Source organism: Elgaria multicarinata, chromosome 13 (genome assembly GCF_023053635.1).
Source record: "Elgaria multicarinata webbii isolate HBS135686 ecotype San Diego chromosome 13, rElgMul1.1.pri, whole genome shotgun sequence".
NCBI lineage: Eukaryota > Metazoa > Chordata > Lepidosauria > Squamata > Anguidae > Elgaria > Elgaria multicarinata.
Window position 1 is genome coordinate 10,488,785 of NC_086183.1, and position 25,872 is coordinate 10,514,656.

A 25,872-nucleotide genomic window follows, 5' to 3' on the forward strand; every position below is an offset into this window, starting at 1 on the left:
AATTCAGAATACACATAATCCTGGGTGTAAGAACGCTCCAGGCTGCTGCAAGTTTCTACATGTTAGACAACCATTTCCAAGAAGAGGAACTGTTAATAGGCGACAGTCCAGGGCACTTCTTGACCTCCACCCCAAACCCCAGCACATGATTTTAGCATCAGTTTTAAAGCCAGCGGCTCTGCATTGCTGTGGGGAGAGCTACAGTTTGCAAGCAGCAGCACACGTATTTTGCACAAATAAAGGCCCCAGGTTCACAGCCCAGCAACCTCAACGGGATGGTTCTCAAATACCAGAGCTGGGGAAAAGGCATTGCCATCCAAGAAGAAACGGACCCCTGCTATGGCAGCTTCTTAGATCCCCATTTCTACACAGTGAAAAGTGCAAAATTATGCAGACATAAACTCCTTCTACATTCTGCAACAACCTGTACCAACAGAGTTCATTTGTCTGCTTTTGTCTACTGAACAGTGCGAGGGGTGGGCAATCTCTTTCGCCCTGGGGCAGAATTCAATTTCAATTACAGGGTGGCTTCTTACCTTTTAACACAGCAGAGCAGAGGGGGTTTCCTTTAATGTATGGAATGACAGTGTTCCTCTGGATGCCAACATCTGCCATTTTGTTTTTCCTAGGGTGACCAACTGTCAGGATTTCCCCGGATTTGTCCTGGTTTTTGTTCTTTCCATGGTGTCAGGGGGGATTTTCTATAATTTTCAATAATGTCCTGGAATGACACACCTTCCTCTTTAAGGTTGCCATTAGCATGGCAGGAGGGAATGACATGCTTTCTTGAGGCACATCATTCCCCCACCCCGAGCTCCAATTGAGGTCTTAAAGGGGAAAGTGGGTCATTCGTGGACATTATAGAAAAGGCCCCAATTGGAGTGGATGGTGGTGGTGCAGAATGAAATCCTTTCCCCTCCTCAACTCCAATCGGGTTCTTTAAGGTGGCGGGGGAATAACGTACTTTCTGCAGGACTCAGAAAGCTGCTTCCCCCCCACACACACTAGGTGTCCTCTTTTTTGGTTTCCCAAATATGGTCACCCTAGTTTTTCCCATAATACCGCAGATGTTGTCAGTCCCAAAGCATTGTGGGGAAAGCGAAATGGCTGCTCCTGCTGCAAAATCTCAGTGGCCAACTTCTCTCTGCCTCCAGCTCCATAGTACTTCAGAATAACGCAATGTAGGCATTACAGCAAAACATTGGCCACCAGCTGAACTATGGCCACAAGAGCCCAATCTGCCCTGAAGGAGGCTGGCCTGCATGCTGAGCCTGAAAATGCTACATGCCCTTTACCCATCATCGGAGGGACAATCTCCTTCCATATAAACTTGTATAGGTACTGCAGTCATCTTTTTCCACAGGATTGCACTTTTTCATGATTGATGTTCTCCTACCTATCTATCTATCCATCCATCCATCCATCCCTGGGATCATTTAGATGGCAAGTCAAAATTACCTTGATTCAGTGTGTTTTTTACAGAATTGTTTGCTGAACTTGATTCCTTCTAGTTTTCTTCCGTTTGACTGCTGGTTGATTTGTTACTGTTGCTGGGGGATTATTTCTTGCTTTGTTTTGACACACTTCATTGTTTTCAACGTTTTATGGCTAAAATATTTTAACTGCAATCTGCCCCGAGGATTCCACAGGAAGGAAGACGTGGGATAGAAAGACTTTAATGAATCATTTGAATAAAAAACCCTGGAAACGCCTCCTTTTTGCAAACCGAAAACAAAGCATGTCATATTCATAATCACTCTCTCTATTTCTGATGTTCAGAGTGTATCGTTGCTTAGATGCCCAAAATAGCAACACACACACGAGAGATAGGTGTCAGCAGGCTCCGGAGAACCCCACAATTTGCAGAAATGAATAATAATAATAATAAATAATAATAATAAAATAATAAAATAATAATCCCACTTAAAAAACCAACAACCACCCCCAGCCTGGTGAGGACTGAACAAGCCCAATTGTCAGTAAATGTTGACTGAGGTGGGGGAATGGGAAGAGATGGAATGTAGTATCCTGAAAGAGGGCACGGCTGGCTGGCACGCTAAACAAGAGCACTCCACACTGCAACATTTTGTTGCAGATATCACTTGCTTAATGGCATTTTAAAAGCTCTCAATATATGATGTGAGTTTCGATGCCTTAATCGAGACTGTATTCCCCAGCCTAGTTGAAGGCGTTGCTGTGAAGGATCCGCATGAGAGAAGACAATAAAACCTTTGGCTTGTAAAAAGTGTTTTATAGAAACAAATGTTGGACCAATTAAAATGTAGAAAATATCAGACAGGCAGGAAAATGCGCAAACCTCTTCATCCTTCCAGGTTTCCTTTCCGCAAAATTCTGCAGAACCCCTGAATTTTATCGTTATACATCACACTGAATTGCACCATATCCAGTACGTGGATGTAAGCCAAATTTTACATACTCAGAAATATAATCTGCTGCACACACACCCCGGAACAATACCACTTTACACTTCAGATGGGGGTGCATGTTGGAACACTCCAGAGCACTGACCCATTGGTTTCATTTTTAAATTAGTCTGTAAATGGCACCTGTGTAGACAGATTTTTATACTGGTGATCACCAGATGCTGGGGACAATCAACAGGGAACAGCCATCTCCACCATGTCCACTAGAGTTTCACAGTGACATCTGCCCGGAGAGGGATGGAGCACCATGGTAGAAGCATCTACTTGGCATGCAGACGGTCCCAGTTTCAACCTCAGCATCTCCAGGTGAAAGGGCGAGGGATCAGGTGATGGAGAGGAGACCTGGGAGACCCACTGCCAGTCAGAATAAACCAGTCTTCCCCAACCTGGCCCTCGCCAGATATTTTGGATGACAACACTCATCAGCCCCAGCCAGTATGGTCAATAGCCAGAGCTGATGGGGGCTGTAATCCAAAACAACTGAAAAGCACCTGCCTCACGACAGCTCCGATCGACCCCAGGCATCATGGGCTATGGTTGGGGATCATGAGGCTTGTCGTTCAAACCATCTGGGAGGTGCCAATTTGGAGAAGGCTGGAATAGACAGTGACCCTTGTTCAGACGACACGCTAAGCCATGGTGGTTACGCACATTGAGGTCAACATTAGGGCTTAGCGTGTGGTGTGAACATGACTTAGTGTGCCGTGTGAACCATTCCTAACCATGGTGGCTACACAACCATGGTTTAAACATGCTCACTAACCATTTACTGCAAAAGGGTTAGTGGCCTAACCATGGCTTAGTGTGTTTTCTGAGCAGGCCCAATAGTAGGCTAGGTGCAGAAATGGTTTGGCCTTGTATGAGGCAGCTTCCTAAATTCCTGATGGAGTGTAACACATAAGGACAGAAGAGCCCTGCTGGATCAGACCACGGGTACACCTAGTCCAGCACTCTGTTCACACAGTGGCCAACCAGCTGCCCATGGGAAACCCACAAGCAGGTCATGAGTGCAAAAGCACCCTCCCACCCATGTTCCCCAGCAACTGGTGTACATAGGCATATTGCCTCTGATACTGGAGGTAGCACATAGCCATCAGGACTAGTAGCCATGGATAGCCTCCTCCTCCAGGAATTTGTCCAATCCCGTTTTAAAGCCATCCAAATTGGTGGCCACCATTATGTCATGTGGCCGTGTGTGATTGCTTCTTCATTCCATTTTCTTTACATGCCAGTCACAGAAGTCCATCCCTTTCTCCCGCCTGTCCTTTATCCCTAGACGTGTAACATTTGCCCAAACCACACCCTCCAGACCGGTCACTGCTGTGCTGAAAACATGACAACTCAGCTTCTCCGCCTCCGATGGTTTATGCAGATCCATTCCTTAAGGCACGTCCAGGTGGGATTTTCCAGAACGGTCAGCTAGAAGTGCAGGAAACTTCCCTTGAAAAAGGCAACAACGTTTCCCCTCTGGGACATCCCTGCGCCGTGCAAAGCAGAAGTCAAGCTATGAAGGCACCACGGTCTGACTCAGTCCTGCAAAGATCCCTCGGTCAGTCATGCAGATAAGCTTTGGCAAGTGGGCACCCTCCAGTTGGGTTGGACTGCAACTCCCAGAATTCCCAGCCAGCATGCTGGCTGGGAATTCTGGGAGTTGCAGTCCAACCCATCTGGAGGGTGCCCGCTTGGAGGAGGTTAGGCTGTAGAATCTGAGTCTGTGACTGCATAGGTCAGACGTGCTGAAATATCATCACAGCCAGTGCAGGCATGGAGTAAGGTCAGAGTCCGCTCAGGGTGCACAGACCCTTGAAGGGCTCTCCCACTTCGCTAGGTGCGGACCTGGCACAATCCCTGATCCAAACTCAAAGGGTTAAGGAAAAAGACAATTTTAACAAGGTTTTATCACATAAACACAATTCAACAACTGTATTAAACAATTAAAATATTTGGCTCAATTTGGGTTACATATCTTTCTGCTATTCTCTTCACCCTTAGTATAGTATTTTAAATGAGTGTTTTTGTATGTTTTAATCTTTGCAGGGGTCACTGAAGAAGACACCCCGGTGACGAAACGTGTTTGACCTGCTTTTTCAATTTCTCTTTTGGTATTCCTGTATAACATTAACACAATCAGATGTATACAGTAGATGCCAGTGCATTTTAATTGTTTAATACAGTTGTTGAATTGTGTTTATGTGATAAAACCTTGTTAAAATTGTCTTTTTCCTTAACCCTTTGAATCTGGCTAGTTGTACGTTTTCTTAAGGACAACACCCTTTCTTTTTACACTGTACAATCCCTGATCCACCTCTCCTGAAGCTCTTCTCCCATTAAGAACAGGGGCGGAAAGAAAGCATACTGGCAACTACTGAAAGATCTCTGCAGGATTCGCAGCAGAGGTGCGAAGGATATCTGGCTCCCAGTTTGCTGAGCAACAGCAGCCATAAAATGAGCCCCTTGCTCTCAACATCACCCTTGAAGGAAGGACGCTTAGGCTAACCAGGAGCAGATTTGCCTGGAAGCTCAGAGAGCTCCATTTAGGTTCTGGCGCTCCGAACAAATTGCTGGACTCCAGACTCTTTCATCCGAAGTGTGCGTCTTTCGCACCGGGCACCATTTGGCAGATCTAGGGGGTGGGGGGAAACAAAGAAGTCGATCCAGGCAGGCCTGAAATCTGACCACTTTAAATTTCGAAGGCCAGCCTGAAAGGTGAGTTAGAGATTGTGTGTTGGGCGGAGGGAGTATAAGAGCCATGCGCTCTTCTTACGGGACAGACTGTCTGCCTGGAAAGCAAGGTTTCAATTGTGTTCAGGAAAAAGTACCTCTTCCTCCTGCAATGGCAGTGATGCAGCTAGGTAATTTTAGTCCCTGGACTTAATGCTCTTTAGATGGCCCATGTGCATTATTGCAGTTGTGAAACGTGTAAACCCGCATTTCTCTTCTCTTCCACTGCCATTCCGGTTTTTTGCCGCTCTGATATGTCAGAGCTAAACCACATGGGGGAAAAAAAGCAATATTCTGAACATGCACAGTCCCACATTTTAAAGTGTAGCACTGCGCATGGGCAAAAAAATGGAATTTGCTCATGCTACCCTGCCGCTAAACACATTTGACTTGGGAATAAGCATCACTTTGTTGTAGAAAAGGAGAGTAAGTTTTTAAAGTACCAATAACGTGAGTATCTCTAACCATGTACATGCCCAGCCAGCTGGCCCCGATTATAAAATGTTTTTAAAAACAAGAAAGGATGCTGCAGCAACTTCTGGCCATCAGCTGACCCCAGGCCTGTTTGCTACTGCCCGCAACATCTGCTACTTTTGGGGGGCCCTGGGCTGTGGGGCCCCAAAGACCCACCCTAGTTGCACAGCTGCATGAGGGGAATCTGCTCACGCCACATCTTTTCCAGTGCAGTCTTTGAGCCGCCCACCCAGCCCTCATAAGCATCCCGGAAGGGAGCAAGCAATGCTCCCCTTACTGCAAAAAGCACCGCCCATCCCCGCCAAAATGCCCGTTCTCCTAAATTACAACAGCACGGACGCGCCCAGAGGGAGAGTAAGCAAGGAAGCCGGTGGATCGATCCCCCCCTGCCTCATCTCTCTCTTTCACTCCTCTTTCTGACGCAGTTTGTGCCTCACTTTGGCAGCCATGTAGAGAGCCGTCAGGCTGCAGCACAGCACCACCAGAAGGCTCAGGGCAGAGAAAAGCGGCGCCAGGCCGCCATGCAGCCGGGAGTAGACGGCCCGCCTGGCCCTGTAATCCAGAAGCACCGCCTCCACCTGGGTGAGGGTGCACAGGACGAGGAAGATGTGGAAGATCTGGTGTCCCTGCCCCACGAAGTGGCACTTCCCTGGAAACCATTTCTCAGGGTAGGGGTAGGTGAAAAAGAAGGCCGCAACGAGGAAGGAAAGGACGTGGCACTTGTGGTAGAGGACAGCCGGGTCCGCCAGACCCGAGGAAGGGGAGGTGTAAATGCGGTGAAGCACTGGGCTGATGTCTAAGGCGTAGGCCATGGCCGAGGGCATTTCCTGGCACAGACGGCCCATCACGGAAGAGAGATGGGGGCACCGGTATTTGGCATAGCAGGAGCCGACGCAGGAGAGCCAGGCCAGCAAGACGGCTCCCGGAATGAAGAAGCCGCCGACCCGAGCATGCCATTCCGGCTCAATGGCGTAATAGTAGTGCACCAAGGCACTGCTGTACTGGTACGTGGCAACCCCTACGTAGTCCAGGAAGAAGAAGGCGCAGTGCCAGAACTCAGACTTGGCCTGCAGGAGATGCGCCAGGGTGCTGAACGTGGCGTAGGTGATGGAGGAGGCCGCGATGACGAAGAGGGGCCGGGCGTGTGGGTCGCCGTGGAAATCCACCACCCGGGCCAGCTGCCAGAACCGCACCACCAGGACCAAAGCGGCCAGCAGGTGCGTCCAGACGTTGATCGCCTCGTTGTGGCGCTGGAAGAGCGTCAGGAAGTAATACCTCCAAGTCCGGTTGACGGGGCGGTAGCCGGCATGGATATAAGGCTTCTGGAAAAGCTGGGGCACGTCCGACACCCCCACGGTGCAGGAGAGAGAGGGGAGCGCCTCCTCCAGGAGACGGGGGACTTTCCAGAAGTGCTGGGCGTTGATGAAAAGGCGGCTGAGCTTCTCGGACACGATCGTTGCCATGACACAGCCGCCCGAGCCCTGAAGAAGAGAATAAAACCCATTCAGAAAAACAAAAGAGGAAGTGAAGTTGGCCTGATCTTTATTTGCATTTATTAAAAGAACGCCAGTAACGGTGCCGGGGGTTGAAACAGCAGCCACAGGGGGCCAGGGAGAAACACCTGCGGACATGGCAGCCCTGTGACGAGCTAGAGCAGATAAACTCAGTGGGGTAAGTTAGGGCACAAACCAATGGATGTTTAGACAGAAAAAAAAACATCCTCCTACAGCTCCCAAGTATTCTCCAGCCAGCATACAAACCCAGTGCATGCTTTCCTGGGAGTAAACCCCATTGAACACTTCTGAGTAAATGTGTGAAGGACTGTGTTGCAAGGTAGAATGTTTTCCCTGGGTTAAACCTGGGGAATTCTGGGAGTTTTAGGGCTTTTCCCCCTGTCTAAACATGCATAAGATTGAGCCTTTAAGCTGTATGCTGGTAGTTTTGGCTCCACCTTTTTTACCAGCCCACCCACCACTGGAACGCAGCCCCCGAGACTTTTTCCAATATTGAATTCTGCCCTCAGGCCTAAAGATTCCTCACCCCTGATGTAAATACACTGAAAGAGTTAAAGGGGGCAATACTGTCAATACCACTTGGAATTATTAGGCCCGTTTCAAGGCACACAGTGAAAAGCCAGAGGCCGGCTTGCCTGGCGACAACAGCAGGCCAGGCGGAGGAAGGAGGACGTTGGGAGAGATGAGATGTTGGCTTCTGCACAACAGCAGAAGATCCAACCCATTGTGGAATGGCAGGAGCTTAGAATCCCAACGGCTGTACCCCTAAAGGTCCAAGACAGGCTCCTTCCAGATGTGACGAACTACAACGCCCATTATCTCCAGCCTGCAGGCTCACTGGCTGTTCTAGATGGGGATTATGGGCATTGCAATCCAACACATCTGGAGGGTACCAGATTGGGGAAAGCGGGTCCAAAAACTTTCTTCTCTTTGTCGTAGATGTCACCCATCACTCCCAGTGACCAGGGATACACTGACATTTTTAAGCACTTCACCCAATAGATATGATCTCTAATAATAATAATAATAATAACAATAACAACAACAACAACAACAACAACAACAACAACCTGCCTCGCTCTCTGGATCGAGGCGGGGTACAACATGAATGCAAACATCATATAACTAATTAAAACATTTAAAACTAATACATTATTAAAAGCAGCACATTATTAAAAGGCAAATTTAAAATTCAACTGGGTAGGCCTGCCAGAAGAGATCAGGCTTTACGGCTTTCTTAAATTCCGGAAGACGAATCCCGGCAAGCCATTCCACAATCTGGGAGTGGCAGAAGAAAAGGTCCTCTGGGTAATAGTTGTCAGCCTTGTTTTTGTTGGCTGGAGGAAATTCTTCCCAGAGGACCTGCGTGTGCGGGGCGGATTGTACGGGAGAAGGCGATCCCACAGGTAGCTTGGACCTAAACCATGTAGGGCTTTAAAGGTGATAACCAACACTTTATACTTCACCTGGAAACTAATTGGCAGCCAGCAAAGAGATTTTAAAACTGGTCAAAATTTATTTGTTTATTTATTTTGGTCACTTGTAGGCGTGTGCACTTGCATCAGTGTAGAATCTGAACCCTGTCAAAATACAGAAATTACACGTTATAGTTCAGACAGCAACATTTTATCTATTCTTTGATTAGCTTAATTAATTAATTTATTTAAAATTGATTGACAAAAACGATGCCCCCCAATTAAGTCATTAGCAGATTTTAATTTTTTTAAAAAATTAAATGAGTAATTTTAAAATCTGGAGATGGCGAATTCTCCCTTAGAGGAGGCACTCTGGCGGGTGTAGATGCGTGCTGCAAAACATATGTATCAGCTAAAACTAATTTTTTCTTTAGAACGATTGCTTCTCAAATGGAAATGCACGCAGAATTAATCACTTCCGTTTTCGGTTCATTGCGATCAATGATAGATTAAAATACAAAAAGAAGTTTATTAAAAAAGCATTGAAGAATTTGTCATTATAAATAAATCAACACTAGAAAAATTAAGAACGAGTTATCTGGACTCTCCATTTAACTGAAATACAAAAGAACTTTTCAGTAACTATAGAGATGATGTCTTGCTCTTTAGCTGATTATCATCATTATCTTTACCAGGGAGCTTAGATAATGAAGGCAAAATTAGTTCTCTCCTAAAATCATGATAAAATTTTACAAAATAATAATACTGTCATTAATCAATTGCCCAATGCATTGACTAAAACTCATAGGATCGATCTTTAATTGGTCTACAGCCTCAGTGATGACACTGCATAAGCTTTTAGCATGCCCAGAGTATTCCTTTGGAGTACATCTAACTACCCAAATGTGTCAAGTGAAGGATGAGCAGCATTGCTGTGCAGAAGGACCAGCCTCAAACATGCAATGCTGCTTTAATTGCCCTTCGAGCTCCTTGTCCAAACCTCATGTAGGGTAAGAGTTCATGTCCCCCTGGCTCCGTTTTCTTTTTTTTATTAAAACTCAAGGTCATCTCCATGTTGGAAGCGGAATGCTGTTGTTTTTCAGCTCCATCGCCAAGAGCAGCAAAGATTTTAAACCTTATCCTTGACATTTCAAAAGCCTTGTTCCGCTGTGGAGATCCATACTGCATGGAAATGGCGCCTTCAGGGGTGGGGGTGGGGGTGGGAGAGGAGGGCTACAATTTACAACCCGCTTGTACACACTGAAATCATAAACCAAAATGTCATAAGCAGCCCAGAGCTCTGTTAAGTATCTTCGCAGATCCCTGTATATAACGATTTGTTATCAGTCAATAAATACGATACTCAAGGCCTAAGACCAGAATGGAATAGAGAATAGGAGAGCTCTATTTTGCCTAACCAATGGATCATTGTTTTAGCGTATATACCTGAAGTATCTACAGATCTTAGTCTATGCCTTATTCAGCCAAAAAAAACTTGTTTCGGGTCTATTGGATTCCACAAGGTCTTTTTAAGAAAGGCTTGTCTAGTTCACATAAATGTTGGAGATGTAATGTACATAATGCTTTTTTATCCATATGTTTTGGCAATGCCCAATCATCGCCTCCTTTTGGAAAGAGGTCGTATATGGATAAACTTTGTATTGGAACGCTCTTTGTTATTGGGAGCAGGCAGAGACCATTGGAGCCTACTTCAGTTAGACCCCCCCTCCCACAGGGCTAACTGTCATCTTCACCCTGTGGGGAAGAAGAAGGAGCTGTTGATCTGCCCCTCCATTGGGAGATGAGAGGATGGAGCAGGGCCTTCCCACCACCCTGAACAGTCTCCTTAATTTCTTTTTATTTTCCCCCTCTTCCCTCCCCATCCCCTTTTCCTTGTGTGCCATGTCTTTTTTAGAATGTAAGCCTGAGGGCAGGGACTGTCTTCTTTACTGATCAATTGTAAGCCGCTCCGAGAGCCTTTTTGGCTGAGGTGCGGGATAAAAATACTCTAAATAAATAAATATTGACTGATGTGTATGTCCTCCTAAACTATGGACCGGCTTCTTGGAAGTTAACGTATAGTCAGCACAAATAAATTTTCCAAGCCCTTATGACACCCAAATATTACAACATTGGAAGGATAAATGTTCACTTCCCATAATGCAATGGACTAAGGACCAAACAACACCATCAACATTTGAATGGGAAGTATATAGGCACCACTCACGAATAGATGAAAATACATATATTTGGTCTGCTTTTCTTGAAATTTATGCATAACCCCCCGCCATTTTTTTTTAGAATGTTATACTTGATGGAATATTGGAATTTCTATGCATGTAGTTCCTTAGTTTTTCTTTTCACAATTTGTTTTTTGTTTCGTTTTATTAAATTCACAGTAAAAAAAAAAAGGGGGGGGGGAGATTAATAAATAAATATCTTTGCAGATTCCAAGGAAGATCATCTTGACAGAAAGGATGTCCTTGTATATCTCCAGTTGGCAGCTAGACTTAAAGTAGCCAAGTATTGGGAAAAAGCCAAACTGCCTGCAAGTCTTTTGCTTTCAGTGTACGTCTTTTGCATCAGGCCTTGGTTGGTGGATCTCAGAGTTCTAGATAAAACAAAGCAGATCCCACAAGCTGGAAGTTTGCCCATCACTGGCCTAGATGGACAATTTCTCTGGACTCAGATACGGCAACACCCTCATTCTATATCCCATCACTTGATTCAGAGTAGAATGGTGCTGGGCGTTTCTCCCCCTCTGAGCTTTTGTAAAACGCTTGTTATTTATTTAATGAAGTGATCTCAGCCCGATGAAGCTGTGGCAAGGATGTGCACGGCCCTTAGGAACTCTGGGCCTGCTCTGTCTTAGCCATCTCTGGCAGCGCATGAAAAGCACCTCTGAAAATATGAAGCAACAGAAGGAGTTTCCTGGAACAGCAAGGCTGAGTGGGTTGATGTTTAATGGAGCTGGAAATGAAGGCCAGGCTGTGCTTTTTTAAAAAACACACACACCAAACCTCTAGATTTAATTATCTCATTTACAAAATGTCTTGCCAAAAAACAACAACTCCAAAGATAAGCTTCTAGCAAGACAGTTTTTCATGTACAAAATTTACATTTAAAACATTTTAGGTAAACTGCCCTGAACCTCAGGCTATGGAAATCACCCTAAGTTTGCCTTTCTAGATTGGACCGAGGTGAATCAAAGTCCAGCATCGTTATTTTGACAGCAGCCTCTGGACGCTTGCCATCAAGGCTCAAAGGTGGCCTCTGGCCTTCCACCCCCCCTCCCATGTAGCCATTCACATGTACACTGCTGCTGAAGATGGAGGTTCCATTCCCAGCCCCTAACGGATAAGCCTCGCTCAACCAAAAAGATCTTGTGTATGACAGCAAGCTCTACATAGGTTAGTTATATTTTATATGAAAAATACTTTCTTTGGTCTGTCTAGAACCAACCTGTTTCATTGGGCCATCCTGAATTCTAGTATTACCAGAGAGACAAAATGATCTCTATCCACTCTCTCTTCATGTTCATAATTCTATAATCTCTTTCAAGTTCTCCCTTAATCACTGTGTGCGCACGCTAAATTACAAACCACCAGATGCTTTAGCTCCCTCTTCCCTAACATGCTGTGTTCCAGGTGTGTTGGACTACATGCCCTAGCATCCCTAGCCAGCAGAGCCATGGGGTGTTCTGGCTGGGGATGATGGAGATTGTGTTCCAACATCCCTGGAGGGCTCCAGATTGGAGAGGACTGCTTTATCCTTTCCTTGTAGGGAAGGTTCCAAAAGCCTTGGATCATTTTCATTACCCGTTTTGTGTTCCTTCTCCCTAAGCTCCAAAGGCACACACCTATGGGGAATGTTATCAATGCTGGCTGTGGGGATGGGAGTTGTAGTCCAGCACATCTAGAAGACACCAGTTTGGGAAAGGCTGGACAGAAGACACTGCCACTGGAATGTGTGCCTTGGCTTGCATGATCACTGTGGCTTGTTGTGTCCACAGGCGCCATCTTGAACACGCAAACTGAGGCTTGGTGTTTCTCTACATTAAGCAAACATCCCGCAACCTTACCAGTGCTTTCTCTTCCAAAGTCTTCACAGGTTTATGATCGGCACAATATATATGCTTCCCACCCGCCGCTTGTTTTTGCCGGGTCCTTCCCATGTTTCACTTATACCACCAACAGATGGCGATGCTATATTGTGCAATCTATTTATTATCGCATTTTCAGTGACTTATAAAATGGCAGATTCCCGCTTGAAAACAAAGGGAGAGGCATCAGATATTGACAATGCTGTGAAAAGGACACACAAATGTCTGTGAGTGAACCATCACGAATGCCCAATAATTGCCTCATGTACAGAAGACTTGTTGTGTTGTCTGAACCCATAATCCATAGCCTGTTCTAGGGTTATGCAGAAGTTATTTAACCCTTACACAACCCAGCCCTGCCAAGTTTGGATGACACAATATTAAAAATGACTACTGGTGCAAAATGTCCCATTAACTCCCTTCAAAAATTAGCTGAAACCCTGACAGAGGTCTGTTGTTTGGCACAGAACCCCATCATCTGTGGAGCCCTGGCTTTTCCCAGTTGGATGGGTCAATTGTTGGGCAGGGACAGGGGATATTCATCAGAAAATCTCTTCATACTACCTCTTCCAAGCCTGCAGCTAGTGATGTAATGGAGGCAGGGCTCACAGAAGGCAGCAAGTGGTACCTTTTTATTAGCAGGAATGCTAACATCATCTGCTACCCCATCAGACTTCCCTGTTCCTTTACCAAGGCCTGGGGCAGGGGAGATGAATTTTCCAAGCAACAACTGCTGGTCTTTGTTGTAATGTAAAGTATTTTGGGATGGCTTAGTCTAAAATGAGCAATTAAGACCCATTCGCTTTACAAATGACCTGCTCCCAGCAGATGAAAACAGTTTGAACTGGTTTGTTGGTACTGGATCATAGAATCATAGAATAGCAGAGTTGGAAGGGGCCTACAAGGCTATCGAGTCCAACCCCCTGCTCAATGCAGGAATCCATCCTAAAGCATCCCTGACAGATGGTTGTCCAGCTGTTTCTTGAATGCCTCTAGAAGCAGCTGGACAACCATCTGTCAGGATCAACACACCTGCCTTCATTTTTGGACTCTCCGTGGGGCTTGTCTATGAGGACCATCAAGAAGAGCATGTCCATTTCAACACTGACCACTACATGACGGCCTGCAGCATTGCTTTAAGGAAGGGCTTGTTTAACTTGGAGAGGTCTCTTGAGTGCAGTTGCTGAAAAATGGCTTTCCTGCCAACTCCATATTTACCCCTGCTTTCTCTACTTCTTTAGTAGTTGAGAGCATTGTCTGGCGGTCTGAAACGTGAAAATGATATGGTGACAATGTTGGAGGGTTTCACCCTAAATGTACAGCCACGGCTCCCTTTATGAACAAGTTGCATCCAACTGATGAAGATACTTCGAAACAGGATATGTACCGGACAACTGTTTTATTAGATGCCTTATTATGAATGTTTAATAGAAGTCTTATTTATTAGACACCTTATTATGAATGTTTAATAGACGCCTTATGAATGGCATTTAGATGCATGACATTGTGAATGTGTGGAGTGATATACTTCTGAACTATTATTATCTAAAAGTTTTGCTCTTAGGCAGTTTTGTAAAAACGTTAAATGCTACTGTGAATCTTCAGCGCTGGGACATTGAACACTATTTCTGTTTCTGTTTTTCTTTATTAATTTTTATTGTGGAGGATTTGCACTGCTGGATATCTTTTAAAGGGGTTTAAGAACATGTACCAGCTAGGAGAAATTGTTCTGTAGATTGATTACAAACTGTATATATATGTTGTATATATCACTAATATATTGCGTCTATTTTACATCTCTAAGTGAATCTTTGTGGTTGAGTGTTATCACTCTTATTGTGCTTTGGGAAGTTGTCTAAACCAGAAGGCATCTTATCATCTTAGCGTTGACATACCTCTTCCCCTGCTGATGTTCCTCTGTAGGACAAGGTGCTCGCTAGCCACTTTTTCTTGCCTTTGCGGGTAAATTTGTTATTGGCTTATTAGCAAAATTTGGAACAGAAAGAAAACTTTGGGCATTGCAGACATTTGAATTCCTGCCATGCATCCAAGACAGGGCAGACTATCCTTGGATCCACACAGCCTTCCCCAACCAGGTGCCTTCCACATGTGCTGGACTGCAAATCTCACCATCCCCATCCAGCACTAGCTGGGAATGATGGGAGTTACAGTCCAATACATCTGTAGGGCACCTGGCTAAGAAAGGCTGGACCAGCAAATTAGATCTTGCTTAACCAGGCTAAATGCTATATCAGCCCCCTCCCAATGCAGCACCCACGTTGACCTCCAACGGCACCCACAAAGTTCTCCCCTCTCTATCCCAGTTTCTCCTTCCTGTTCCTGAACCAGCTGCTGGTCAGCAGGCAGGGAGAGAAGGAAAGACTTGCTTCCTGAGCGTCACTCAATCTTCTTCTGCCCATATAGTCTTCTCTTTCTATCTCTCCACATCAAGCCTTGTAATTTTTGTCCATCTAGCCCCTTTCCCCCAAACAGGTGCCTTCCAGATGTATTGTACTCCAACTCCCATCATCCCCAGCCTCCTGCTTTCTCTCCCTTCCTAGCCCCTAGCCTTGCTCTTTCTCTCCCAGACACCCCTTGGACTTGCTGTTTCTCTCCACTCCTGGCCTCGAGCTATTTCTCCCCCACCCTCTCTCGTCTTGACTCCTCTGTTTTAATAGCCTCTATCCTTGCTCAATAATAATAATAATAATAATAATAATAATAATAATAATAATAATAATTTGTTACCCGTCCCTCCCTCTGGATCGAGGCGGGGTGCAGCACAAATACAAATACCATAAAATACATATAATTGATTAAAACATTTAAAACTAATACATTATTAAAAGCAGCACATTATTAAAAGGCAAATTTAAAATTCAACCGGGTAGGCCTGCTGGAAGAGATCAGGCTTTATGGCTTTCTTAAATTCCGGAAGACGAATCTCTCCCGGCAAGCCATTCCACAATCTGGGAGTGGCAGAAGAAAAGGTCCTCTGGGTAATAGTCGTCAGCCTTGTTTTTGTTGGCTAGAGGAAATTCTTCCCAGAGGACCTGAGTGTGCGGGGCGGATTGTACAGGAGAAGGCGATCCCGCAGGTAGCCTGGACCCAAACCATGTAGGGCTTTAAAGGTGATAACCAACAATTCATACTTTGCCCGGAAACTAATTGGCAGCCAAGTGAAGAGATTTTAAAACTGGTGTAATTTATTTATTTATTGTATTTATTTATTGCATTTATTTATTGCATAGCCGAAGCCCTCTGGGTGGTTTACAAAAATGTGGTCATCCCTAGGTGTACCAGTGACTAGCCTGGCTGCCATATTTTGAACTAGTTGAAGTTTCTGGACTAGGCACAAAGGTAGCCCTATGTAGAACGCATTGCAGAAGTCGACCCTCAAAGTTACCAGCGCATGCACTACCATTTTTAGGTCTTCCAATTCTAGGAAGGGGCGCAGCTGGCGTATCAGCCAAAGCTGATAGTAGGCACTCCTGGCCATTGCATCTATCTGGGCTGTCATTTGGAGCGACGGATCCAGAAGCACCCCCAAGCTGCGAATGCAGTCTTTAAGGGGGAGTGTAGCCCCATCCAGAACTGGTTGACACACCTCCAAACCCAGGTTATGGCCTTTGACAGCAAGCACCTCTGTCTTGTCTGGATTCAGCTTCAGTTTGTTTTTCCTTATCCAGTCCATTACCGCCTCTAAGCATTCATTCAGAGGAGACACACTATCCTTAGCTGATGCTGTTGCTGAAGGCATAGAGAAATATATTTGGGTGTCATCAGCATACTGATAGCACCCCGCCCCATGCCTCCGGATGATCTCTCCCTGTGGTTTCATGTAAATATTAAATAGCATTGGGGAAGGATGGCACCTTGTGGTACACCACACAGCAGCTCCTTCTTTGAGGAGCAGCTATTCCCAAGCATCACCATCTGGATCCTGCCTGAGAGGTAGGACCGGAAGCACAGGGCCCCGATTCCCAATCCCCTCAGGCGTTCCAGAAGGATACCATGGTCAATGGTATCAAAAGGCGCTGAGAGGTCCAAAAGTACCAGCAGGGACACACTCCCCCTGTCAATACTCAGGCGTAGATCACCCGCTAAGGCGACCATAGCGGTCTCAACTCTGTATCCTGCTCTGGGTCTAGAATATCTGTATCATCCAAGACTGCTCGGAGTTGGAAGGCAACCGCCCTCTCGATCACTTTGCCCAAAAATGGAAGATTTGTTACTGGTCTGTAATTATTAAAGTCCAGGGAGGGCTTTTTAAAAAGTGGCCGTATTACCGCCTCTTTTAAGCATGATGGAAAACTCCCCTCTCTGAGAGATGCATTAATAATACGCTGTAGTTGTTGTCTAACTGCATTTCCTCCCTGGACGACCAGCCATGAAGGACAGGGATAGAGAGGGCAAGTTGTCCTCCTCACTCGTCCAAGCAGCTTGTCCACGTCCTCGGTACTCACCAACTGAAACTGATCGGAGATGCTGGACACTCCATTGTCAGCTTCTGCTATAATGATGGCATCTAAGTTGGCTCTTATCCAAGGGATTTTATCTGTGAAATGATTGTTAAAGGCATCACAGCGAACTACCGAAGGCTCTAAAAACGGCTTCAGGGGGGAAGGTGTCTGAGTTAGACCTCTCACCACCCTGAACAGTTCTGCTGGATGTGAATTCGCAGACGCAATGCTTTCTTCGCTGCACATATTGCCACCCCATAGGAACAAAGATGTTCTCTATGTCATGTCTTGTCAGATATGAGTTGAGTTTTCTGCCATCGGCGCTCTAGTCATCGTCCTTCCTGCTCCAACTCCCTGAGATCTTCTGTATACCAAGGTGCCGAGTTAGAAGTGGGTCAGAGAGGACATTTGGGAGCAATCATGTCAATAGCCCTAGTTAGGTCTGTATTCCATCTACTGACCGGGGCTTCGACAGGATTGTCGATGATACTAGCCATAGAACCCTCTAAGGCTATCTGGAATCCAAGAGGATCCATCAGCCTTCGAGGGCGGACCATCTTTATAGGTCCCCCACCCCTGCAGGGGCGGATAGTAGCCGTGATACTAACCCTAACCGGAAAATGATCTGTCCATGACAACATAGAGATATTTATCACCTCCGCCCACAGATCCATCTGTTCGGAGCTGAAAACAGCATCAAGGGTGTAACCTGCGGAATGCGTGGGTCCAGAGACCAGTTGCTGAAGCTAAGGAGGTCTGGGTCTTGTCCCTGCTTGGAGAGAAGACCACCTGAGAATTACATGTAGCCACCTTGAGTTCCGCTACTTAAGAGCTCTCAAGGTCCAAAGTTTCATCTCTATACTAGTTGAGATAGGCCCATGTTTGTCATGGATGCCATAAACGCCTGAGTTTTCCCATCCCCCCCCCTCTTTTGACTAGTCAGGCCTCCACGGCAGCCATGATGTGACTAGCCACATCCTCCATGGGAACCACTTTGTGAGGGTGCCCACAGCAATTTCTCAAATTTGCAAACCTGCCCTTGGATCCAAAACATTTGGGGACCTCTGAGCTACGTTGTAAAGTCTTCAAACTCGCTAGATTCCTTAAATGTCTACTCCCATGTATCTAATCAAACCCAGCCAGAGTGCCAAGTTAGAGGCGATTGTTAAATGTGGTTCATCACAGGGGTAGGGGTTGGGGGTTATATTGAAAGCAAGGAATTTCCGATTTGGCGAAATGGATTTGCAGGCCAGTAACGGAGCGGGCATCTCAGTGGCAGGGCACATGCTTTCCATTCAGAAGGTCTAGTTTGAACAAAAGAAAACCAGAGCAGGCAAGACTTGAGCTGCCAGGCCCAGCCCAGCCCAGGCTAAACCACATCGGCTCCTGCAAACAGAGGTTGCTACCTTTCAGCTTGCTGAGCAATAAGTTCTCTCGGGTTACTTCCATGATCTCCAAAGCTAACTTAAGCGGTGGTTTCGGTAAGGCGCACGCTTGTCAAATCAACAAATCCATCAACTTAAAATTCTTTCATCGGCTGACAACAGCGCCAACCCTAACTTGTTCTTTTTAGACCCACCTCTCTCATTCAGAACAGCCTGCCGGCCGTTACATAATGTAAGTGGCTGAGGGGTGCGGCTGGGTTTTTCTTAGGAGCTGCCTCTTCTTTGCTTAAGGCAGCCTTCCTCCAGCCTGGCACGCTCCAGATGTGCTGGGACTCCTCCAGCCAGCTACAGGGAGCTGCAGCCCAACACATCGGCGATTTGGGAAAAGCCAGCCTTAAGGAATCCACGCGTGGGCTTGCTCGTTTTCAGAGATTTGCATGCTCCTTTTTTGTTCCTTCCAAAAAATAAACACGCTCGGAAGTTCAAGCGCTTTTAACACCCTATCCCGGCCTCCCTGGGTAAACATTCTTGGTTCGACATGTTCTGCTAATAAAGCTGTAAAACCCTCTTTTAAAGGGCAGACACACGCTGACCTTGCTGCCCCCCACCCCCATGCGCCCCCCCCAGAGTGAAAGACTCCAGCAATGAAAAGATGCAAAGGGGGGGGGGGAGTCCACAGGCAAACCCCACTGCCCCACAAGAAGCAGATGCAGGTTTTTTGTTTTTTAGCAAAACCAACTCTCCCTGTTCACACTTTTCCTCATCTCTCTGATCCCCACAGACTCGCACTGGCTGGGGCTGATAGGAGCTGTAATCCAAAACATCTGACTCACGAGGTGGTGCTCTCCATGTGTTTTGGGCAACAATTTCCATCATCCCCGCTGGCTGGGGTTGATACAAGCTGCAAGTCGAAACATCTGGAAGGCTCCAGGTTGCCTGCCTACCACCACCACCCCACGCGCCTAGGACATGTTCAGGTCTCGGCAAAACCTCGCAGGATTTCCTACCAAGGAGGAGAGCAAAAGTTTGAACGACTCCAAAGCTTGCGGGCTGATCCAGGACCCGTTTGCTCAGAAGGAAGCCCCGCGGAGTCCAGCGGGCTTTAGACTTAAGACGGCAAAGGAAAAGGCCAATTCAAGACGCCATCCTATGCACGCTTATTGAGAGTAAGATCCACCCGAGTCCCGTGTGTGCGGCTTACTTCTGAGCAAGCATGCATAGGACTGGGCTGGAAAGGATCTAGCGAACCGATTTCCCCCCAAAAATCTCAGTCTCTTTCGGTCGGTCTCAAAACACAAAGACACACATCGGGCTCTATTTCTTTGCACGCTTCCTGGCTTCGCATGGAGGGCTCAAATTCGCTCCCCCAGAAATCTCTCTCCAGATTTTGCTCTGATATTACACAGGCCCCGATCCCCCCACCCGCCCCGCCAAAAAAACCTGGGGATCTTGTCCTTTAGGAGAGGGGACCCCCCCCCCGGTCGCTCCCCGATAACCAACCCGCCCCCCTTTGCTTACTGACCTCCTGCTCTTCCTTCCAGAGGATGCTCGTCTGAAACCCGAAAGGCGGCGAAGAGCTGAAAGCGAGCGAAGGAGGCTCGCCCAGCCGGGCAGGGCAAGGCCGCCCCTCTGCGGCAATAGCCGCCTCTCCCCGAGAGACCCGCCTCGTCTGTTTTCCTTTTTCCCACGCAGCTGCACGCAAAAAGCGAACCGAGGGCGGCGGACTTGCGCCCAATGGCGCAGCGCCCCCTGGTGGTTGAGAGCGGGGCGGCGGGCGGGAGAGCCCCGGAGCCGCGGGGGGGGGGGGGCGAATCCGCCCCTCTATTGTACAGAAGCTGCAGGAGGAAGGAAGCGACGGGTGGGGTGGGGTGGGGTGGGGGTGGGATGCTGGATCTGTGGCGCTTCTCTTCGCCCCCCCACCTCCCGCCGTGATCTCCGATGCAAAGGAAGCTGCAAAAGGGAGTTTGCAACAAGCGCGGCTCTTCTCTCTCTCCCCCCACCTCCCCGTTTCACGAGAAGCTGCACTTGCCAAAATTCTCACTTTTTTTGCACAGCCGTTAAAGGAAGGGTCCCCGTCCTTGCCCCCCCTGTCACCAGTGGTACAGCGAGGCCAGTCTAGACCCTGGTCCAAATGGTTTTATACGGGCGGGGGGGGGGGGAGGCTTTAGCCAGCCAGATCTACTTCAAGTGTGAAGCCCACCACAAACATTTCTGTCCCCGCCCACCACCGATGCATGTTTTACAATTGCTTCGACATTCTCAACGTGTTCCAATCCAGAATGAAAACTGCAGAACTCTGTGTGCAGTTTGGTATTTTATTCTCACTTTAAGCATAGCACCCTCATCAGTACGGGGGTAAAATGGGAGTTTGCATGGGCTCCATCACACCAGCGATTTAATGCCCTCTTGCCATGCCTGTTGTGCGGTTTTGCAGCACGGTACTCACATGACGCTGTGCCTGGCCTGCAGACACCCTGCCTCTTCCCCAGCCTTTTCCGACTTTTCCTAGAACAGGAACGGTCTGGATTATTTCCCCCCAAGTGCATTTAATGCACCTTGAAGCCTCCGTGTAGGGCTGTCCTCTCGTTTTCCTTTATTGGGTGCTTTGAAGGGAGTCTTGCTGAAGAAAGGGGAGGGCGGGACGAATGGACTTTTTACTGCTCCAACCCCACCTTCCTTGCTCACAGCTCCCTCATTTTTAAAGACATAGAGATGAAACTTCGGACCTTGAGAGCTCTTAAGTAGCGGAATTTAAGATGGCTACATGTAGTTTCCAGGTGGACTCCTCTCCAAGCAGGGACCCAGACCTCCTTAGCTTCAGCAAGGTGGTGGCCTCTTGCATTTTCAGACCATGCCCTGGGGCCATGTTGTAAAACACGGGTTGCTATATGTTTCCAAGACCAATTCAAGGTGCTGGTTTTAACCTATAAAGCCTGTCCTCTATTTCAAGGCTATCTGTCCAATTCTGATTTCAAAATAAAGTAACATAAAGAACAGTTGCCCATCAACAGTTAGCACCTGAACAACAGGTCACCTGGTCACAGATGAAAAGTAGTGTATTTGTTTATTTTTTTAGGGAGACATTGTTCTCCCTCTCACAATAATACTAGAATCCGGGGTCATCTCATGAAGCTGATTTGTGGGAGACTCAGGACAGATAAAAGAAAGGACTTCTTCACAGTGCATAGTCAAACTATGGAATTCACTACAAGATGTGATGATGGCCACCAATTTGGACGGCTTTAAAAGAGGGTTGAATCAGCCCTGGATTAACCTTTAAGCAATAATAAGCACGTGCTTAGGGCACCAAGGGAAGGGGGAACCAGAGTACTGGTACCATAGCTGTAGCCATCTAATTTTAAGGAATTCCAGATTAAAAATCATTTTCAATAAATTTTTGCATTTGTATTTTCCCCTTAATAAGTTTTATTAAAAATGCATAAAATAGTGATGAAAATCTGTATTTTTTTCCTGTTGCCCTAGTTAAAAGTAATTGGCTTATATTGCTTGCTATTTAGTGTTAAATAAATATAATAAAAGTTTATATTTAATATAGTTGTGTGTTCTGGCTTGGGGGATGGCCTTGAAGAAAACTGAGTTGTGAATGTCTTATTTCACCTTCAGCACTTCTTGAATCTTAATGTCTTTCCGGCTAAGCAATGGAGGGGCCAGGAGGCCACCATTATGGGGCTGTGCTTTGGGCATCAGCTGGCCTTAATCCGGCCCTGGGTTGGATAAATTCCTGAAGGAGAAGGCTATCAATGGATACTAGTCCTGCTGCATAGGTGCTATCTCCACTATCAGAGGCAGTAAGCTTATATACATACACCAGTTGCTGGGGAACATGGGCGGGAGGGTACTGTTGCTTGTGGGTTCCTGATCAACAGCTGGTTGACCCCCTGTGGGTACTGGACTAGATAGACCTAGGTCTGATCCAGCATGGCTCTTCTCATATTATGCTTAAATTATAATATTTCCAAATAGGTGCATATATATAGTTTATGCTAACCAGTGTCCCCTTTTTGGGTAATTCTTAAGTGGACACCTTAACAGAGTCCACCACTACTCCACAGGCACAAGTATTTCTAACCAACAGTTTTAAGGGAACTAGAACTACAGATCCATATCAGCATTGCCCCTCCCCACCCCAAACTGAGCAGGCAGGACTGGCTCTACTATTAGGCAGAGTGAGATAGCTACCTCAGGCAGGAGATGTGAGAGGTGGGAATGGGGTCGAGGTGTCAGAGGTCAGAGCTGGGTGTGCTACCCAGCATGCCTTGCAACCCCTGAGCTGCCCTGCTGCCCTTTCATGCAGTGGAAGGTTCAGCTGCAAGTCCAGCCAGCTTCAGTACATGCATGGAACAGGAGTATGTGTTTGTGTCTTGTCTTCAGGCAGCATGTTTTGGGCCAACCCAGCAGATTGGAACACTGCAAAAGCATATGCATACGTCAGTCGTTCCCATATCCTGAAAGAAAATATGCAAGTCCTACTTGGCATTTCGCAAGCCTAAGAGATCACAGCATGACTCAAGAAAGCAGCAGCAGTATCTCTTCTATTCCTGCGCTTGAAATAAAGCAACTATCCCCAACCTTAGAAAACATTTTAAATCAAAATTTAAAAGTTAAGCCACCTCCTTACCCACCCAGTGCATTAGATTTTTAAAAAACCCATTTTCACAAATTCAAATACTCATTTATCTGTCCCATGGAAGTTTCATTTGTTAGACTGCTGAGCAACTTGGAAAATATCAAATTTAGCTGTTCAAAGTGGGATTACACTGGAGGAAGAGGTTTTTAAACCACTTTAAATTGGGATTTTATTCTCTGAGGGTATATCCCCTCCAACTGCTAGCTAAAGCTACCCCAGTTTGGTTTTTTTAAAAAAAGCTAGTACATAATCTAAAATAATATCCTGCTTTAATATAGAAACTGATTTCTCACTACCTGTTTTCCACCTAGCAGGGAACCTGTGTGTTACACCTAAGGATGGAGACAGTTCTGAGGAACTAGATCTTATATTTTCAAAAATGGAGGATTAGTTTGTTTCTTCATTGCAGCAATCCCAAATGCAGTCTGAAACCATCATAGCGCGTCTGTAGTGTAATCAAAATGCCTTCATTCTCCTCCCACATTCCATCTGAAGACTGACTAAATGCAGCCTGTACAGCTTCAACATCAGCCACTTCTTTTTGCTTTGTTTACCATTTAGCCTGAGAACTTTGAAGCTTGCATACTATTTTGTATCCTTTGAGCTAACCTCATAAAAGCTATTGCCCCAATATAATTATAAATTCCCCCCCCCCCCGCCCCTACGTCCAACATGGTTACCTTTAATTTTTGTGTTAAAGAAGTACCCCAGTCTTTCTTTCCTCTACTTCTGCTATATCAAAGCATCCAGGAGGGAAGGAATTAGTGACAATACTGCCATAAATTGATCCAACAAACCTTTACATAATGGACATGTGCCAATTAAATTAGCACATACTACCAGGGGGAGGATACGAGTGTGAAAGATGTACCTTAACAAACTTGCAAAGCAGGCTGCTTACTATGCTTCTTTAAACAGCTGCCATCACCCCTCTATTCACACTGGTGTTGTAAAGCAAAATACCCCCCCCCCCAAAAAAAACCTCCAGGGTTCAATCTGCAAGGCAGGTCCACTGTTTCACTTTCAAATTTCAATCCCTTTTCTCCTTATCGCTCCATAGACGTGTAACCTACAAGTGCAGTCTGATTTGTGGGGGAATAATCCTTTAGGTGTCAAAACCCCAGCTTTCAACTTTTTAAGATTTATTAAATCAGGGGAAACGTATAATTAGGTTAGTAACATAAGAAATAACTTAAGTTTCTACATAGCCTGCATCTTAACACCTCTAAAGCTAGATCCTAAACTTACATGTAAGTAGATCAACCACATTGGAACCTGTTGTGAGACATGTGCCCAATGAACTTCATAGGGGAAATAGTCCCATTTTATCTTTACGTTTGGGGTGGGATTTATTGAAGGATGAACTTGAAGTGAACAGCAGCTGGAGGTGAGCAACTAAAAGCTTTTTCAACCCAGAAAAGTATAAAGGAGAAGAGGGGCTATCTTCCCTTTCCTAGTAGTAAACAAAACTCACTAGGGGAAAATTCATAGCTTGTGTATATTTGGGGTGTGATTTGGCAATTATTTTGGAAGTGACAGAGCCAAGTACATTAAATTCTTAAAAAGGACAGGCATCTTAAAATTAAGCCTTCTTCAGTTCGAAAACCTTAAGAGGCATTGATGGTAGAAGTCTTGTACTGTGAGAGCCTGAACTATCCCCTCCGAAATTAAAGGCACACATCTTAATAGGTCTTTAAGATCCCCATTCTTTACATGGACAAGCAATTCCAGCTGCCTGCAAGCACACTGGCACATTACCAATATCGACACCATAAACCTCAGAAGTCTTTTTTCTCAGCTTCCAAGGAAACAGAAGTAGCCTTCAGTCAGTTATGAATTCTCATTACATTTGCTAATACAGAAAAACTTTGGGTTAACCCAGATAATTCATGCCAAATGAACAGACCCCCCCCCCACCCCTGGGCCTTTGTATACAATGGATCGAATGAGTTATCATCTTGAGATTACACTGATGCCTTAAAATGAAAGTTGTGTGAACTTCAAACTTCTTCCACATTATGCTGTATAACAGTATTTGTTGACATGTAAACACCAGGGTTAATACTTTAAATATCACACATGCTATATTCCAGTATTATTTTCCTGAGTTGGATTCCTCAATGTTTTACAGAATGTTTAATGCCCGTAGAAAGCTAGAATAGCAAGCATGAAGTATTAAATAATCTAAAGTCTGTCCTTTAAGTCTAGGGACTGACGGTAAATTAAGACTGGGTTATAATAGGGCCACAATAAGGAATATGGAACTATTAACTTTTTACAAGGCTATTACTCATACAGAAGTGTATTAAATTCTTATCCACTCCACACACAAGAACAGAATTTTCTATTCTCTGGGGCCAAGCAGGCAAACTGTTTTTTGTTTTTAACTGCTATGTTATGATTCTTGCTGTCTTAATAACCATTTTCCTACATGAGTTCTATTAAGCAAAAGGTATTTCCAACTAGTAGTATTCCTGACAATGGGGCAGTGTGGAGCTATATTTCTGAGCAACAGAATACATTGTCTATGATCTTATAAACTTACCTGGAAGTAAGCCCATCTAAGTTTTACAGGGTAGCATTGTACTGCAAGGTGAAGATCCCTTCCTTTTAGCTCCACAATTGATTTGAAGACTAGTTAATATGAAACGACACCACAGCTAGCTACACCACTTGGAACTTGTATTCTTCGCTAACCTCCTTATC

The 25,872-nt window shown here is 45.8% G+C and overlaps 1 protein-coding gene across 6 annotated transcripts; it reads right to left on the reverse strand.

The window, feature by feature from the left end:
• Positions 1–2,230: 2,230 nt before the first annotated feature.
• PAQR7 (progestin and adipoQ receptor family member 7) lies at positions 2,231–25,862 on the reverse strand. Of its 6 annotated transcripts, XM_063140350.1 has the most exons (4): positions 25,712–25,862; positions 22,719–22,946; positions 8,620–8,733; positions 2,231–7,120 (listed from the first exon to the last, which is right to left on the reverse strand). In XM_063140350.1, the coding sequence occupies exon 4, from the start codon at positions 7,100–7,102 to the stop codon at positions 6,044–6,046; it is 1,059 nt and encodes a 352-aa protein (XP_062996420.1). In that variant the 5' UTR covers positions 7,103–7,120; positions 8,620–8,733; positions 22,719–22,946; positions 25,712–25,862; the 3' UTR covers positions 2,231–6,043. The 6 variants fall into 6 exon arrangements, with proteins under 6 accessions (XP_062996420.1, XP_062996421.1, XP_062996419.1 ...); XM_063140351.1 differs by lacking the exon at positions 22,719–22,946; XM_063140349.1 differs by lacking the exons at positions 22,719–22,946; positions 25,712–25,862 and adding an exon at positions 20,041–20,138.
• Between the last annotated feature and the right edge of the window lie 10 nt (positions 25,863–25,872).

Bases quoted from the DNA above. Each gene is read 5' to 3' on its own strand.
- PAQR7 (XM_063140351.1), bottom strand. From the start codon at position 7,102: ATGGCAACGATCGTGTCCGAGAAGCTCAGCCGCCTTTTCATCAACGCC.